General features: G+C 39.9%; 1 protein-coding gene across 8 annotated transcripts in view; it reads left to right on the top strand.

Moving 5' to 3' along the window:
• arhgap44a (Rho GTPase activating protein 44a) overlaps nt 1-16,125 on the top strand; it is a 64,214-nt gene extending 48,089 nt beyond the window's left edge. For 3 of the 8 annotated variants that reach the window (XM_089128288.1, XM_039687143.2, XM_039687142.2), the window contains 4 exons: nt 2,719-3,231; nt 6,165-6,310; nt 8,081-8,458; nt 12,011-16,125. In XM_089128288.1, the coding sequence (XP_088984414.1) occupies nt 2,719-3,231; nt 6,165-6,310; nt 8,081-8,458; nt 12,011-12,168 (1,195 nt within the window). In that variant the 3' untranslated portion in view covers nt 12,169-16,125. Of the gene's footprint in view, nt 1-2,718; nt 3,232-6,164; nt 6,311-8,080; nt 8,459-9,988; nt 10,041-12,010 lie in introns of all 8 variants that reach the window. The other 5 variants (XM_039687145.2, XM_039687144.2, XM_039687147.2 and 2 more) reach the window with 5 other exon arrangements.
• The last annotated feature ends 74 nt before the right edge of the window (nt 16,126-16,199 follow it).

The following is a 16,199-nucleotide window of genomic DNA, read 5'->3' as shown; positions in this document are numbered from 1 at the left end:
CTTTCCCTGCATTTGTGTATTAATGACATTTCCTCTGCTTTTTCATGCTTTCCTCGTTCAACTTTCCGTTTTATTTTTGAATCGCTGCGTCTATATAAATAGAAGTCCTTTCTTTTTTCTAGCAGTCAGTATGACCGTGTACACACTGCAGTTGAAGACAGTTGCCAGTCCTTTTCTGTACACACACAGTTCAGTTGTTTTGATAACTGAATTTATCACATTTACATCAACAACTAGTTATTGTAATGTACAGTAATTAAGGCAAGACACTACAGGCAACAAACCTTTTGTTTGTTTGTTTAATGCACTGCCTAAAAAACTTGGTGAAAGTGTATTTTTCTTTCCTGCCTGTTGACAGTATTTTCTAATTTATGGAGAAATGGTGTGGACACAAAAAATATAATTATGTGGACAGATATAATGATGATAATTTCGGTTCTGAAATATTAACTAGACAATGCTTCTTTTGTATATTTAAGCAAAAAAAAAAAATCTTATTTGCTTGCACCTTATTTGACAGGATGTGTAATAACAGTGTACTTACCTAAGAAAATACTGGGTAGGTGTTCCTACATGTGTAAAAGGTTAGATTTAGGAGTAGGTTCAGGGTTAGTACGTTGTTATTACCCAGTTATTGCAATTACTATAAGAAGTACATAGTATATGCTATGTTGGGGAACAGGATTGTAAAATAAAGTGCATATCCATTAGTTAAAAAGCACCTATCATGAATTTTTGAAAATGACTGTTCATGTAGTGTGGAATATAGCTCTAAGGGAATGAAAACATCCTGCAAAGATTTATATCTGAAAGTGCACCGTATATAAAGTTATTGTCTTTCAAAAGTGAGAGTCGACTCTGAGTCGAATTGTTTTTGAAACGAGTCATTAGCTGTTACATCGTGACGTAGACAGGTCATTGGCCGCTCCCAACAACTGCGCGAGCAGACTTGAAGTGACGTCTAAAACACATTCAAATACTTCAGCTGAATCGCATCATGTCGAGAAGACGCTGTTTTTTACATTGCAAAGACAGTTCAGCCACTTGTTTTCATTGTCCAGGGACGAGCATGTGAAGAATCAGTGTTTAGAGTAATATTTGCAATCCAGTGTATATGGATCAGGTTCGTCCTCCTCCAAATCACAATCTGTAAGTAATATTAATAAAGTTTGCTGTTATGTTTTCTGTAGCATGCACAATATAGTTATATTGTGTTGTGTGTGTTGTGTACACTCGGCGCAGCTTCTAAGCGGGGTAAAGTTAGTTTTGTTTTTGATATTCAGACATTCACTGAAAAATGGCAATTACCTCCTAAACGACTTAGCCAAATATGACTTCGCTCTATATAATGAGCACTGTCCCTCAAAAGCCGCCGCAATGTGAGTTTCCCCGGGAAAGCTCGCTCTTGACGGAGACGCGAGTAAGGGACCGTGTGGAAAGTGCACTTTTTCTGACACGTTTGTTCAAACGTTACACTATATACAATTTTTAACACTTGACCAGCTATAATCCTGGTTATGGGCGTTCCGTTGCCGACAGTCTCTGTCTACGGTTTACCAATAACAACTGACTGGGTCATTTGACCAATCGCCGCAGATTCGCGTCACTCAAAGGAGGTGTTTGGGAAAATGAATCGTCGAACGAATCCTCTGGGAGTCATTGATCAAATCAGTTAAAAAGAAATGCATATTATAAGACAAATAAAGTGTTTTTTATCCTTGCATGCATGTTAAACTTTTTTTGGGAACTCCCAAAACAAAAATAGGAACATTTCAAATGCTACGATAGGGGCTCTTTAAAATTTGACCCTATTCACCTTGTAGTGTCTTGCCTTAAAAGCCCATGCAAAGTGTGAGTCTCTTTTCACCTGGTGCAGGGCAAGTGTATTTTGTTCACAAACAAAACGATAATTTAGAGAGAATTCACTTCTGGATTTGAACGTGGTTGTCACTTTTTGCAGTGTGTACGGGCCTATATACTGTATATTTATCATGTAGTGAGGTTAAAATGTCACAGTTTGCAATTTATCTCATGAATGTAAGACATTCTTGCTGTGGCTTCCCATTCAGTTAATTTCACTCCGTTAAAACTCAACCCATAAGCCCATAAATGTAAATCATACATTAATGAAGTGAAGGTCACGCCATGGTTCAGTCATTGCATTTAGGGTTTGCGATGGCTGATGATTTGACTGGCTTACCTCCCCTCCTCTGACACTCTTTCAGGCAATGAAAGGGTTTTTGTGTCTGTGTTTAACTGCTCTGGGTTTTCATCGCATTCGGAGACCTTGGTTTAAGCGCCAGCTCTAGACAGATTATTGCATACATTGACCAAACTCTCTCTGACGTTTGGTCGTTTTAACCGAGATTATTTTCTTTCCTTGGTGCAGTGCGCAGACACAAGGTCATTTTCAGTTTTTCCATTTGAATTCATTGCTGTGCTTTTCCTCCCCCACGGAGATGGAAGCGTTTCCTTGCGCCTGTTTTTCGTTGCTACGCTTTGCTGTTTGCTAAACCTGTTGCTCATTGCCGTGCGCTAAACTGGCTAAATGCTCATACCAGCTTGAGACAAACATGCGGACCAAAGGATCCTGAGAATGTGATCAGTTTTGTATAACGCCATGCAGCGAGCCACAGCTGGAGCTCAACATCCATCCGTGTGCAGTTGATCAGAGCTCTCTCTCCTGTGTTTGCTCTTTATTGTTTCCAATATCTGCAGCTCCGACGACGTGTCGCCCAATCGGCCGGATTCCTCACATGTCTATGCGTCCCACGTGGAGGAGCGGCCACCCCCTCCTTACCCTTCCTCGTCCTCCCACCACTTCTACCCCAAGCCCCCTCCCTGCGCTCGGCCCGTGGCCCCGGGCCCCGAGTCGCAGCCTCCCAGCTCCCCGCCTCCACCCCTGCGCTGGACCGGCTTCGGCCCACCCTTGCCCCTGCCCCTGCCCCAGCCACCCCCTTCCTCCTCTTCCTCCTCCTCCTCCTCCTCCCTCGATATCAACTCCAACCCCAAGCCTAGCTGCCTGCACTTTCCCAAACACGGCCCAGTGTGTGACGCCCCGCATGCCGCTCCGCCTGACGCCAATGCCTCGCCCCTCTACATTAAAAACCCTCTCGTGCTGACCCGCCACGACGTGTCCCTCGGAAACCCCCCTAGCCTCCCCTCCTCCGCCCCCCCGCCGTGGGCCGCCTGTCCGTGTGCCCGCGACAGAGGACCCCCCAGGCTGACTAGGTAAATACCACCTGCCTGCGGCCACCCTGCCTTCGCAACACACTGTGACGTCCACCAGGGCTCCCCACAATGTCTGAGCGCTCACCTCAGATCACTCCATACTGGCTCCCTCTTTCCATCTCGTTTATTTATTTATTTATTTACTTTTATTTGTATTTTTTTTACTTTCTTTGTGATGTTATTGCTTTTTCAGCCTCATCACATAGATTTCGTAACATTGTCATTGTCCAGGGAGGTTGCCTAGCAACCGATGATGTCACTGGCCTTTAGCGAAAGTGTATACTTCAAATAGAAATCAGAGTTATTGTACTGTCACTGAAATACCATTATGTTTTTTTATTAATGTTTTGAATCAGTTTTTATATTTTGCATTCTCATTTTAATTTTGGTTGTGGTTAACTAATGGTTTTTTTGTCTTTTTTTTTGTCTTTTGTATGTCTATATATTTTATATCAATATTTTGAATCAGTTTTTATTTTTGTATTTTCTGTTGTCGTTTTAAAAGTTTTGGTAATTTTGATGGGTTTTTTTCATCTTTAGTAGTTTGTTTTTTAAATATATATCTATAAAGTTTTTATTGATTTTTAATTCAATTTTAGTTATTTAGTTATCATTAGTGCTGTCAAATCAATAAGTCTAACTTGGGTGATCGCATCTAAAATAAAAGTTTGTATATATATTTATGGTTATATATTTAATGTGATTAATCGAAATTAATTGATTTGACCACTAATAATAACTAAATAACTGATAAATATATGTTAAATATATATAATAACTTATAACGTTAGTTTTTCTTTTTGTTTGTTTGTTTGTTTGTTTTTTTACTTCAACTTAACCCTATTAAATTAAAATGAGAAATGTTTAAGCTTTATTTTATTTTATTTCATTTGGTTGGTTTTAGTTTTAGTGTCAGTTTTACTGAACTCTAATTACCCTGCTAGAAATAAGTACATGATGGAGCTGCACATGGTGAAATGGATGCTTATGAATGTATTGATTGAGTCATGAGGTCTGTTTGCTCATTGGGATAGTCATACTAGATGTGCAAGTACATAAACACCAGCATCTCTGTTCCAAACCCTAATGAACTGCCCACCTAAGTTCTTTTAGTCATCATAGGCGCTCTCGCAACATAAAGACTCTTACGAACAATGGGAAACTGATTTATTCTGCCTCATAAGATCGCGTTGGAAAATAGAAATGTAATCAGAGGCACTTACATTTACTCAGTACTGAGAAGTTCCATTGAAGTAAAATCCAATATTTATGTGTGCCATTTGAATTTTTAGCTTATAATTATGGAAATATCTGAAGCTATTGAGATCTCTGTGATTGGTTAACTTTATCACCTTGGTTCCCTCGACAAAAAGACAGGATTTTCCCATTGGCTTTTGGATCGTTGCAGAAAATAAGTTCTGTTACCTACAAAAGTTTAGAATTCTTACACATTTTGTTCACACTGTAAAAAAATTATATGATCAATAAGTTTTGACAACATATGTTTTTACATTGCGAAAACTCACTAGATTTTTTGGAACAAAGCAATAGGCACCTAAAAATGGCCACTTAAAATATAATCATTTGAGGAAGATTTCAGTCTTCCCTGCGGAGTAGCCATCTGAATTTGCACTGGAAAATGAAACAACGCTTACCAAATCAAATTAGAATTCAAACGTTTTACATCAATGTAGGGCACCAATTTAATTGAGGTGGGAATTGTGTATATGAATGCTCTTTTTTTGAACCATCAGTGTCCCAAGTAGTTTAAAGGGTTGCAGGAATGTCAATGCAATAACAAGAATTCCCATTTCTTCCTGCACATACAGACTCCATCAATGCAATAAAGATCAATCTAAGATCTTTATTAGGAGTGCTTAGCATCAAAATGGACAGTATTAGCCATTGTACTACTGATGTTGACTGTGTATTGCAATGGTACAAGTCCACCCCATATACCCTTGTGAGCCTTTATTCAAAAGTCGTACGGAAAGGGAACTGCAGAGATTGAGTCATATAGATGTGACGGATTTATTTCAAACATAGTCCGAGGTGTTCTCTGCATGTCTGCACGGATATATGTGGACGACTTGTGTCCATGTGTGCATATAGATCAATCTTCCCCTGTGTTTTTATAGAGAGGCGCCTGAATAGAGCTGTCAGAGTGAAAAACAAGCTCCACATGCTCAGTCATATTAAAGATACATGCAGTGTGTGTGTGTGTTTGCTGGGCAAGGACACTCAATCCCCCTCCTGCTGATGTGGATGAGAAACCCGGTGTAAAACTGTCACGTCTTTGAAAAAAAAAAAAAATCACACTCACATGAAAGCTGATTTTAGTTTTAGTTGTGTGTTTTAAAATATCCTTCATGTTATCTGAGAATTTACAGTAGCAAAAAAAAAAAAGAATAGTTATAATTATTATTTTTATTTATTTATTTATTTATTTATTTTTGCAATGGAAGCTTGTTTTTTCCACAGAAAAAAAAGATAATTGTCACTTTTTATCTCTGACTTCTCACAATTGCAAGTTTATATAAAAAAAGTTTGCTGGTTATAAACTCACAATGCGAGGAATAAAATCAGAATTGCGTGATATAAGCTCGGTTATAAAGCCATATCGTGAGATGTAAACTCACAATTGTGAGAAATATAGTCAAAATTGTGGCAGTTTTAATTTTTTTTTTTATTCTCTGGCAGAAACAAGTGTCCATATTTAGCTCATCTGGTTAAGCGTGGTGCCAGAAACATGGGTTCGATTCCCAGATCAATTATGCCAATGCTTTGTCAAGGTCTTTTCGGACACTATCAAAACTGGCAGCATGTTGTTTAGCACTTTAGTTTTGATGACTGGGGACATGAGGGGTCCTTGTCATTTATGGTATGGTGTGTGCAGGCTGATGGCAGGCAGTCATGTTTGTCTCTCTCTCCAGCACTCTGAAGAGCAAGGAGCTCTCTCCTGTGATTGGCCACAAGGCTTTGCAGGCGGCAGGAGCTACAGTGCCCCCTGTCAGCGGTCAGCAGAGCAACAGCCAGTCTCCCCACTCGGCCGAACACAGTCCTCACACCTTACGCAATGGTTCGTCCCTGTGGGGTTCCTCTTTAATGCTTTTAAAAAATTTCATGTAGAGATAATATCCTCTTTAAATTTGGTATAACAGCTGATTTGGGTGATCAGGTCTTCATTGGTTTATGGTGCGTTCACGTGCTATAATTATGGTAAATACCAAAAGCCGATGTGGAAAATGCACATGAACACCCCCTCATGTGGTATTTTCCAATATTTTGATGCGAGTTCCCGAGATGAGATAACCTTTGACCTTTTCAAAATGGTGGAGAGCAACACGAGAGTCGTGAATGGTAAAAATATGTACATGATCTAGAAAATATACAGCATATTATTTACCGTTTGAGTTTTGATTAATCATCTTCTTGCTGTAGCAGATGACTTAAGCAATCTAAAATAGTTTTAGCTAAATAACAGGTCTGGATCTCCATCGTTTTACGACAACAAAAGCACTTGAACGCAACACCCTGGTAAACACCAGTTCACACGTGGAAAATATCATATTTTCCATAGCACATGAATGCACCATAAGTCACATTTGTCCTTTTAATGACAAGTTAAGGTTCAATGCAAATGATTTAAAAAATTTGTTTCCCAGCACTAATATATATTTTAAAAAATCCTAAATCAAGATTAATTTACTTGACAAGGAAAATTACTTTAGATATTAAGTTAACAAAAAAAATCTTGTTTTATGCAAGTGTAATTTAATTTAATTTTAAAAACCAGACTTGAACGTGAGAAAAATAATGAGCAAGAAAACAAATGTTTTTTTCATGTGTTGCAAATGTACCCCAACACTTGATGATATTTATTTATTATTTTTAAAATACTTCTAACTTAAAAGTATTGATCAAATATAATATAAAAATATATATTTTTCAATCATTAAATTAATGATTAAAGGGTTAGTTCACCCAAAAATGAAAATTAAGTCATTAATTACTCACCCCCATGCTGTACCAACCCCGTAAGACCTTCGTTCGTCTTCAGTACACAAATGAATATATTTTTGATTAAATTTGAGAGGTGGATCACTGCTACAAAGGCTGCCTAAGGGATCGAAACTTGTCGGCCCAGAAAGTCAATGAAGAAAATGTTTAAATACTCCATGTGACTACAATGGCTCAACTATAAGTTTATCAAGTGACGAGAATACTTTTTCTGCGAAAAAACAAATAAAATAACGACTTTATTCGACTGCTCCATTTCTTCCTTCTAGGCCTGAGACGAGAGTACAAGAGATTTCCACGACGCATGCGCGAGAATTGTGTTATTTTTCTACTACTTCTTGTGCAATTCTCACGCATGCGTCGTGGAAATCTCTTGAACTCTCGTAAGGGGCGTGACCTTTCCGGGCAACGTGCGATAATCTGCTGTCCAATCACAACACAGGAACCGTTGGCACAATCAGAACTCGTTACGTGTTTCTGAAGGAGGGACTTCATAGAACAAGGAAGTCATAGGGCCGTTTTTTGGACCGTGAAAACGGCCGTATACAGATTATTGTTTGAAAAATACTGTTTTTTTTTACACTCGAAACATGAACACATGTTATATTGCACACTGTAAACACAATCAAAGCTTCAAAAAAGCATGAAGAACGGGACCACAATGAGCTCATTGAAGTAATGAGTCATTGAATTTAAACAAATTTCCAAGACGCATTGCACATAATTCACGCTTCACCCAAAACAGATGTTAATACCAGGTTTAAACAGGGTCGTGGTGTAAAAGCTACTTGAATGCATTTTTGATTTTGTCTTCTATCTCTCCCTACAGCATCTAAGAAACTGGCCCCTGTGCCGCCCAAGATTCCCTACTGCCAGTCGGGGGGGATGTCAGACCAATCCACAGGTCAGCCGTCTCCGGTTAGCCTGTCCCCCACTCCCCCAAGTACCCCCTCCCCGTACGGTTTGGGCTGTCCCACTGGACACGCGCCGTCCTCTTCCCCTGGCCAGACCCCATTAGGGGGACCCCATTCGTTGTCCTCGCCGCCCTCTCTGACTGGTACGCTCACAAAGTCCCGGCCCACCCCAAAGCCCAGGCAGAGACCCAGCCTACCCCCTCCCCAGCCACCAACCGTCCCTCCTACGGTCCCCCAGCCCCTGGAGCAGGGTCTACTTGACGGATTGTCCCCTGGAGAGAGCATGTCCACAGGTAAACATGCCTCAGTGGCAACATCACGAGTGGGAGTCCAGCGTCCCTCTCTCAAACTGTCTGTCTCTCCGTCCTACGCAGGCGATGGACTCTAAAGAGCCAGATCCCCTATGAAATGTGAAGAGATTTGTTTGTCTTAAATATGGGGAACCCATAGATTCAGTTGTCTTTGAGATTTAGACTATGATAATTATTTTTTTAATTCCTATGATTATATTTTAGCTCCTATAACTTGTGAAAAAAGTGGAAACAAAGGGAATTCACTCAAAACCCAGGGATGTAGCATATATATTTTACTAGGAAGTGAAGTGTGTAATTTTTGCACAACCAACACCAATGTAAAAATAATGAATATTTTATACCGACCCTTCCGCCCCACCACGAACTAAGCACCAAACTCAAACTCATGCCATTACTTGAGCAAGAAGCTGATGGACATGTCAGGCTCCACTTAGTTTACACTCTTTGAAGTTGTCAACCTGCAGACGATTCCCACAGTACAAACAAATTAGCAAGCACAGCTGAAAATCAATTGGCTAGCTTTACTTTCAGAGTCACTACTTTCACTGAAAGTGCAGTCACTTTTATTTTTTCCACCAAAGCGTTTTGAGAGTCGGTTCGGAGTTGGTGCCTACTCGCGAACCAGTTCTTTGCGTTTCGACTGCCAAAGAACCAGTTTTCGGCCTTGGAAAATTGCTTCCAACGCGGCACCAACTCTTTTCTGGACTAGAACCAGAGAACTGTTCTTTTACCACGTCACCCTTACGTCGGGGGCTGGGGGCGCGGTGACCAACAACACGACGGGAAAGGTTGCGACTGCCATTGCTAAAAACACTAGTAGAAAGTCAGTCTGACCCAAATATTGGATCACAAAGCCAAGAGAAACAGTTGCAGAATGACGATGTAGTCCGCCATTGTAATTGTTATGCTTAAAGTTGTCGCGAGCGTTTCAGGGAAAGCTAAGATGTATGGTGACGTAATGACATCATTCGCTGGGCTCTCTAGTCAGTGGAAAACAAACAAGTTCTGAGACATTGAACCAGCACCAGTTCCGAATCAGTCCTTCTTTGGTGGAAAAGGGGTCATTTAAATTGAATTAGATGTAATTTAGAGTTGTTCAGTGAATTTTCGCGGGCGAAATCCAGTTACAGAATTATATGTGAGGGTAAAAGATTTCCCCATGCAGATTTTGCAAGCGTTTTTCTGGAAATCGTCAACTGTTTGGTGAATTTCTGTGAGCTGAATCTAATAATTTCAGTAGGAATTCTCGTCTTTATGGCGAAAGTCTGAGAAAACCTAGAAGAAAAAATTACACACTTCACCTTCAGTACGAGTCCTACTTGTTTTCTCAGCTTCAGTGTGCGACTGTTTCCCTAAAATAAGGCTCTGTGGTCTTTGTATCATTCTAGTGGCCCGCTGTATGGCACTGATTGTATGTTCTATCATGTGAGGCGTGTCTGTCAGTCATTCTCCTGAGCACTGATTGATGTATGACTCTTTTATCCCCTGTCATCGTTGTGCACCTTGCAGCTGTGTGAGGCCAGGGACTGAGTGTGGGCTGAGTGTGAGGGGGACATTTAGGGTAAGCCAGAACCTGCTGTGCCCGTGCCATAGCCTCATCTCACACCATCTGGCCTGGTGCTGTGGCTGAATCTGGGGCCTACCGCAGCCTTGCTCTCTGTCTCATACCGTAACACTTCCTTCTCCAGCTCTGTCATTCTCTCCAAGTCGCGGGACTGCTTCTGGCTTCTTCATTCTGTCAGTGTAGTCTGTGCATGGTGTGAGACTGGTCTGTGCATGGCTTATGGCCTTACTTTCCCGAGCAACACCACATATTTGCCAACGTCGTCGCTTATGAAGTTCATTTCAACACCTCTGGCCCCAACGTGATCCATTCCCCCTCCTAGTATCCTCACCACCGCGTCGGTGGACATTGGTAAACACCCAACCAAACTCTTTTTGAGTCGAGTCAATCACAGGGTGCCCCCCCCCCCCCCCACATACACACACACACAGTCATGACTACGCCATCCGCGTCCATCTCATGCTTACACAGGGGAGGTCATCACAATCAGATACAGTCCACCAATCCATATAGTCCACTGATAACGTTCTTGATGTTACCACATCTTCAATTTGCTCTCATCTTGTTGTCTATCTGTGGAGTATTTTAGTCATTGTGGTCAGTGTTGGGGGCAACGCGTTACAAGTAACGCGCGTAACAGGTAACATTTGTTACAGGTAATGTGCGTTACAGGTAACACATAATTTAATCAAAATTTGTGCCAGGTTTCTTTAATTTCGCTAAGATATTTTTTCGAACACGAACAGAAAATGGCACATACCGGTATTATATAACAAGTTGCGCTACTTTTCGGCTTATTTTCCTATAGAATTGGAAATATTACAAAGAACATAAAGAATCTTTACACTGTCAAATTAAGGCTCCAAATCGTGTGCATTGGCGAATAAAAGGCATAGTAAAGCCACTTTATAATCTGTAACATGTTACAAATGGAGACAAATGTGTCATGCATTGTTTCCAGCTATTGTAATTCATGTGTAAAAACATTTAATGCAGTCATTGTGTGACATGTTTCATGCTATGTTTGTTGTTGCAAGAAAATTATGTCAGGGGACAAATACTTTTTCACAGCTAAAAAAAAAAAAATACATCAGATTTTATACAAACATCTGCAAGCCAAGCAGGAAACCACAGTTATAGATGGCTTCTTAAAAGTGAGACACAATAGCACAACATATCATGTTATTTTCTGTTAAATGTGGCAATGTAACTGGATTAGCTACTTTTTAGGAGCATAGTAAATGTAACACTTTAGGGGCCATTCACACAGTACTCGTTTTGCCATTCCACTGTGTTTTTCAATGTAAACGCTCTAGACGGACGTGTTCGACCATGTCTTTTGCAGCATCTCGCGCATAACACGGCTTTCTAAAAAGGCGGCGCTCAAACCAAAAGTAGTTAAAATTTTAAAAAGAAACAAGCGTCTCTAGACCTTGCGCTTTTTTTTCATTCCACTGGGGTCTCACGTCTTTAACAGCAAAAACGTGTTCTGTGTGATCCGGCCCGTATTTTTAAAGTAACATTCCCCAGCACTGATTGTGGTGAACTGCTGATTCGGTTATTTTTACTTTCTGAAAAACTGCGAAAAGCTTTATGTATTACTTTATATTTTCATGAGCATAGCAGAGATTGAAGCAGGAGGAGCAAGCACTACAGGCTTCATATATGAAACCAAACCTATTTCACCTTCCTTCCCAATGGCTCGGTGTGACGGAAAGAATTCCTGTGTAGAAAGCCGGGAAACAGTCTGATGTGCCCCTCTCCTGCTGCAACACACATTCAACACCCTTCGCTGACTTCGCCTCTAACAGTGGCCTTGGAACTGAAATTACTTTTTGCTTTCTCTCTCCTTGTGTTTTTTCAACATCCTCATCATCGCCTTTCCATCGTTGCTCTCTGTTTTACTGTAAACGTGTCTTGTCACTTCACTTTTGTGGCCATTGCTCTCATTTCCCATGATCCTGTAGCAGATTACTTCAGTTTGGATATTCCCTCCATCAATGTCAATCTGGATAGCCTGTTGGACGAGTTCAGGGTGGGCCCATGTCGGAGCTCCTTTGCTGCGGTCAGTTCTCCGGAGGGGGAGTCCGTCTCTGAGGAGGAGGGCCAAAGCACCACGCTATGACCCCTGAGCCCACCAACTTGCCATCTTCTGCCGAGGCCCAACTGGAACCCCATCTTGGCCAAACCCTGAGTCACGGTTACTAGACTAGAGAAGACGCCAACCACACAACAGGTGCCATAAAAAGCAACAGAATGGATTTTGTTCAAATTGCCACTGGGGGAACCTGGAGTTTTGTGTTACATTACCCGTTTCTCTCTGAACGATTCTGTCTGTTTCGTTTTGTTGTTGGTTTTGTTTGATTGGGATGGATTTTTTTGTTTCTGCCTTATCAGAGCTGCAATTACGATACAATGCACATAGTGGGCAGTCTGCAGACTTTAAAGGAACCTCGTAAACTTTATCTTGCTGAAGGCTTGGAACTGAGACCCACCCTCACAGTATGAGAGTGGGACATCGTTGTTTTCCCTACAGGGTCTATGCCATGCTCTTTATGGGTCACTTGGCATATAGCATGTTTAAGTCTAATTTTGCAATACTGACTTTCTTTCTTTCTTTCTTTCTTTCTTTCTTTCTTTCTTTCTTTCTTTCTTTCTTTCTTTCTTTCTTTCTTTCTTTCTTTCTTTCTTTCTTTCTTTCTTTCTTTCTTTCTTTCTTTCTTTCCAAATCTAAACTATACACTACTTTAGCAATCCAATCCAATTGCCCTTTTGCTAAGCCTCGACTTGCTACTCTCTGACCTTAGCAAGTAGTAAATTAAGGATTCGAAGTGTACAACTAATGGGCCATTCGCTCCCATGAATCTTTGCACAGGAAAGCAGCACACACAATTGTGTGATTACGTCACATCTTTAATTGGCTCGGCAAAGATGTTTTTGTTTTGTTTGGTCCTTATACCCTTGTTTGGTCCTCACCCTTCATTCTTTCGAAGCTCTTACTTTGGGAGGGTAGACCCTTCAAAGGTATTAGGTCGTATGTATAAGTCCTTCACAATGGAATGCAGGGCAAATGGAAATCCTGTCTTAAAGGATAATTCTGGTATTTAGCACTTTGAGCACTATCTTCTAGTTTGTTTTGGATGAACTAGAGTGGTGGACACAGAAATTTTGACACTCGATTTTTTTTGACTCTTTTAGAATTCACCTCTAACCGCTTCAGAGTGGCTGTCTATGGGCATAACGTTCGTTTTCAAAACAGTGGTTAGTGGTGTTTGTTGATGATTAAAAACAAATATATTGGCACATTGTATGATTTCAATCCATGTTATCTGCTATATTGGAACTATTTTTTCAGATATCTCACAAGCGCGTATAAACTTCCGCTCGATATTTGAGTCTGAAGCGTTAGCACACTCCAGACCACTTGATGGCGACAACCACTTTGCCGTACAAGGACGCTGTACAGAACACGGTGTCTTGCGCATAGACCTTCTGAGAGACGGAGAACTGATTGAAAAGACTACTACAAAATGTAAACAGACCTCTTTTCTGTGAATGCGATTTTACAAAATGGCAAATAAATACTCTAAAAAAAATGCTGGGTTGTCAAATATGGACAAACTCAAACATTGGGTTAAAAATGTAATTTAAAAATTTTACCCAATGGCTGGGTTTGTCCATATTTGACCCAAAATTGGGTTAAAACAACCCAACAAACATCAACAACAAACATCAACAAACACCACTAACCACTCGGTGAGTTCCACAGTTTTGAAAACGAAGGTTAAGGGTTGTTTTAAGGACATGTTTGTGCATGCCCAAGCGGTCAGAGGCAGTTCTAAAAGAGTCAAAAAGTCGAGACAGGACCCATCGTCAAAATTTCTGTGTCCACCACTCTAGTTCATCCAAAACAAACTAGAAGATAGACTCAAAGTGCTAAATACTGGAATTATCCGTTAAGATTTTAAATGGAATTTTACACACACACACACACACACAAAAAGAAATCAAAGATTACAATAAAATCGTGTTGCTGGGGCACTTCAAACAGTGATAAAAGATCCCCACGCAGTATAAGAAAAAAGTTGCTGCCTTAAATTTTTAAGTACAATCAACTTGGATGTTATTTCAACTTAAATTAAATTAATTATATGACATGTTTTTAGGTTGCTTTTACTCAAAATCAAAATAAGTTAAGAAATTTTGAACTTATTTGTATAAGTAAGTAAGGATTCAACTATTTTTAAGTCAGTTTAATGTAATTTAAGTTGAAGTGACTTAAACATCCAAGTTGATTGTACTTAAAATTTAAAGGTATAGCAACTTTCTTTTCAGTGTGGGGGATTCAGTAAAGATTGTCAGAGTGAGTAATAGAAACTGAGGTAAGCAGCTTGGCGGAGGGTCAATTGAATTAATATTTTGTGTGTTTATCTGTGCTACAACATTATCCAAAAGCGCACATAATGTAATAGCAACACAGTGACTGCTGCATCAGAGTGTATTTTCTTAAAGACTCGATTAATAAAATGAACTGTCTGAAAACAAGGTAGGAAATCCAGGGTTCCCACAGTCATGAAAAATATCAGGGAATGTTATTTGTGTCATGGGGAAAGAATAACATTTTTAAAATTCCTGTAAAAAAATCTGTATTATGCTCATAATACTCATTTCCTGTTTGCGAAGTCAATTTCAAAATCCTTACCATGGAAACTGGAACAACTGTTCATGGAAATTCTTTGGTCAGAAGATGTGGGAACCCTGGAAATATTGATTCCTCACCCTTTACCCACAAAACAGAAACAGCACTTGTGCTGAAATGGGTCACTACGAACACGTTTATACTGCAAATAATGTTCTCATTATCAGGACATCAGGCAGCCACTACTGAGATCAACCATTCCATTTTCTGTTGTGTTTCCACACCCATATGCCCTCCAAAGTGCTTCAAATGCAGTGCCACACTATCCTTTATGTATATACCAATACTGTATATAAAGATGTATAGATAAGCGTCAACGAGAGGACAATGTAAAGGCAAATATGAGTTATATATTCATAAATGTGACATGCCATATTTATCTTGTATAGAGATAATGTTCTAAGTATTATTTTGTCCCTGCACACTTTTTGTCAGGTTCACATAGCAAGTCAGTTTTTTGCACTTTTGTAAGCCATGAACTAGATGTAGAAATATGAATGCAGACCTGGCAGAAGTTTAGGTAGACTTGCTCCCGAGAGAGATTTTATCCCTAAACCGAGTAACCGACCTCATCAATAACAGCCTTAATCAACAACACAATCTACTTATTATTAGAAAATACGTTAAGTCGTTGACAGATTAAACTGATTTTGAATCTGTTCATTCTTACTATTGTATTGCAACTGGCTGATTACATAAATAAAAATACACTGGCCCTAAAATGTATTGGACACTTAAAATGTCTACAAACAAATGTTAGAACTTTTCTCAGAAGTAAATTACTTTTAATCAACTAGTGGTTTTTAGTGGATGTACAATGTCACTTATCACAGTATCAGCATGATCTAATGTTTGACAACCACAATGTGTCCACATACGTTTTAGGGCCACTATAGCGTATCACCCCATACAAATCAATGGAAAGATACTGATTTATAACTTGGCAGGGATCCTTTTTGTGAAATGTCATCTCAAAGATATCAGGCCCTTAAATCCTTCAGAGTCTCATTGCTTTTCCCAGACACATAGTCGGATGCCACACTGAGATGGCACGAGTCTGGCCATTTGTTTCATCAGTAGACGAGACTACCAGATGCTGCAATTTATCTTGTCTGAACTTTTACAACAACAACAACAAAAACATGCAGGACTTTATTAAGGTCAAAGAAACATTTGCTTACTTCTGTCCCGTGGAAGGAACGGGCACAACACAATCTCTGTTGCTATACGAAGGACTCTACTTCCAATGGCTTCTGTTTTTCTCTTTGAATAAGCATTGGTGTTTGTCAGGGACAAAAGGACTTTTTTTTTTTTTTTTGCTGAAATCTGTGATATGCCTCAGTGTGTGTTCTTGATGAAATATAGTCTAATGATTATTGGTGACTGAGTAATAGTTGTAGTGATTACACAATGATAATTGCAAGTGCCCTCACATTCAGTATTTATAACCTGAAGCT

The sequence above is a fragment of the Pimephales promelas genome, chromosome 3, assembly GCF_988280905.1.
Source record: "Pimephales promelas chromosome 3, fPimPro1.hap1.1, whole genome shotgun sequence".
NCBI lineage: Eukaryota > Metazoa > Chordata > Actinopteri > Cypriniformes > Leuciscidae > Pimephales > Pimephales promelas.
The sequence above is the reverse complement of the archived record's forward strand: the minus strand, read 5'-3'. Positions and strand labels throughout refer to the sequence as shown.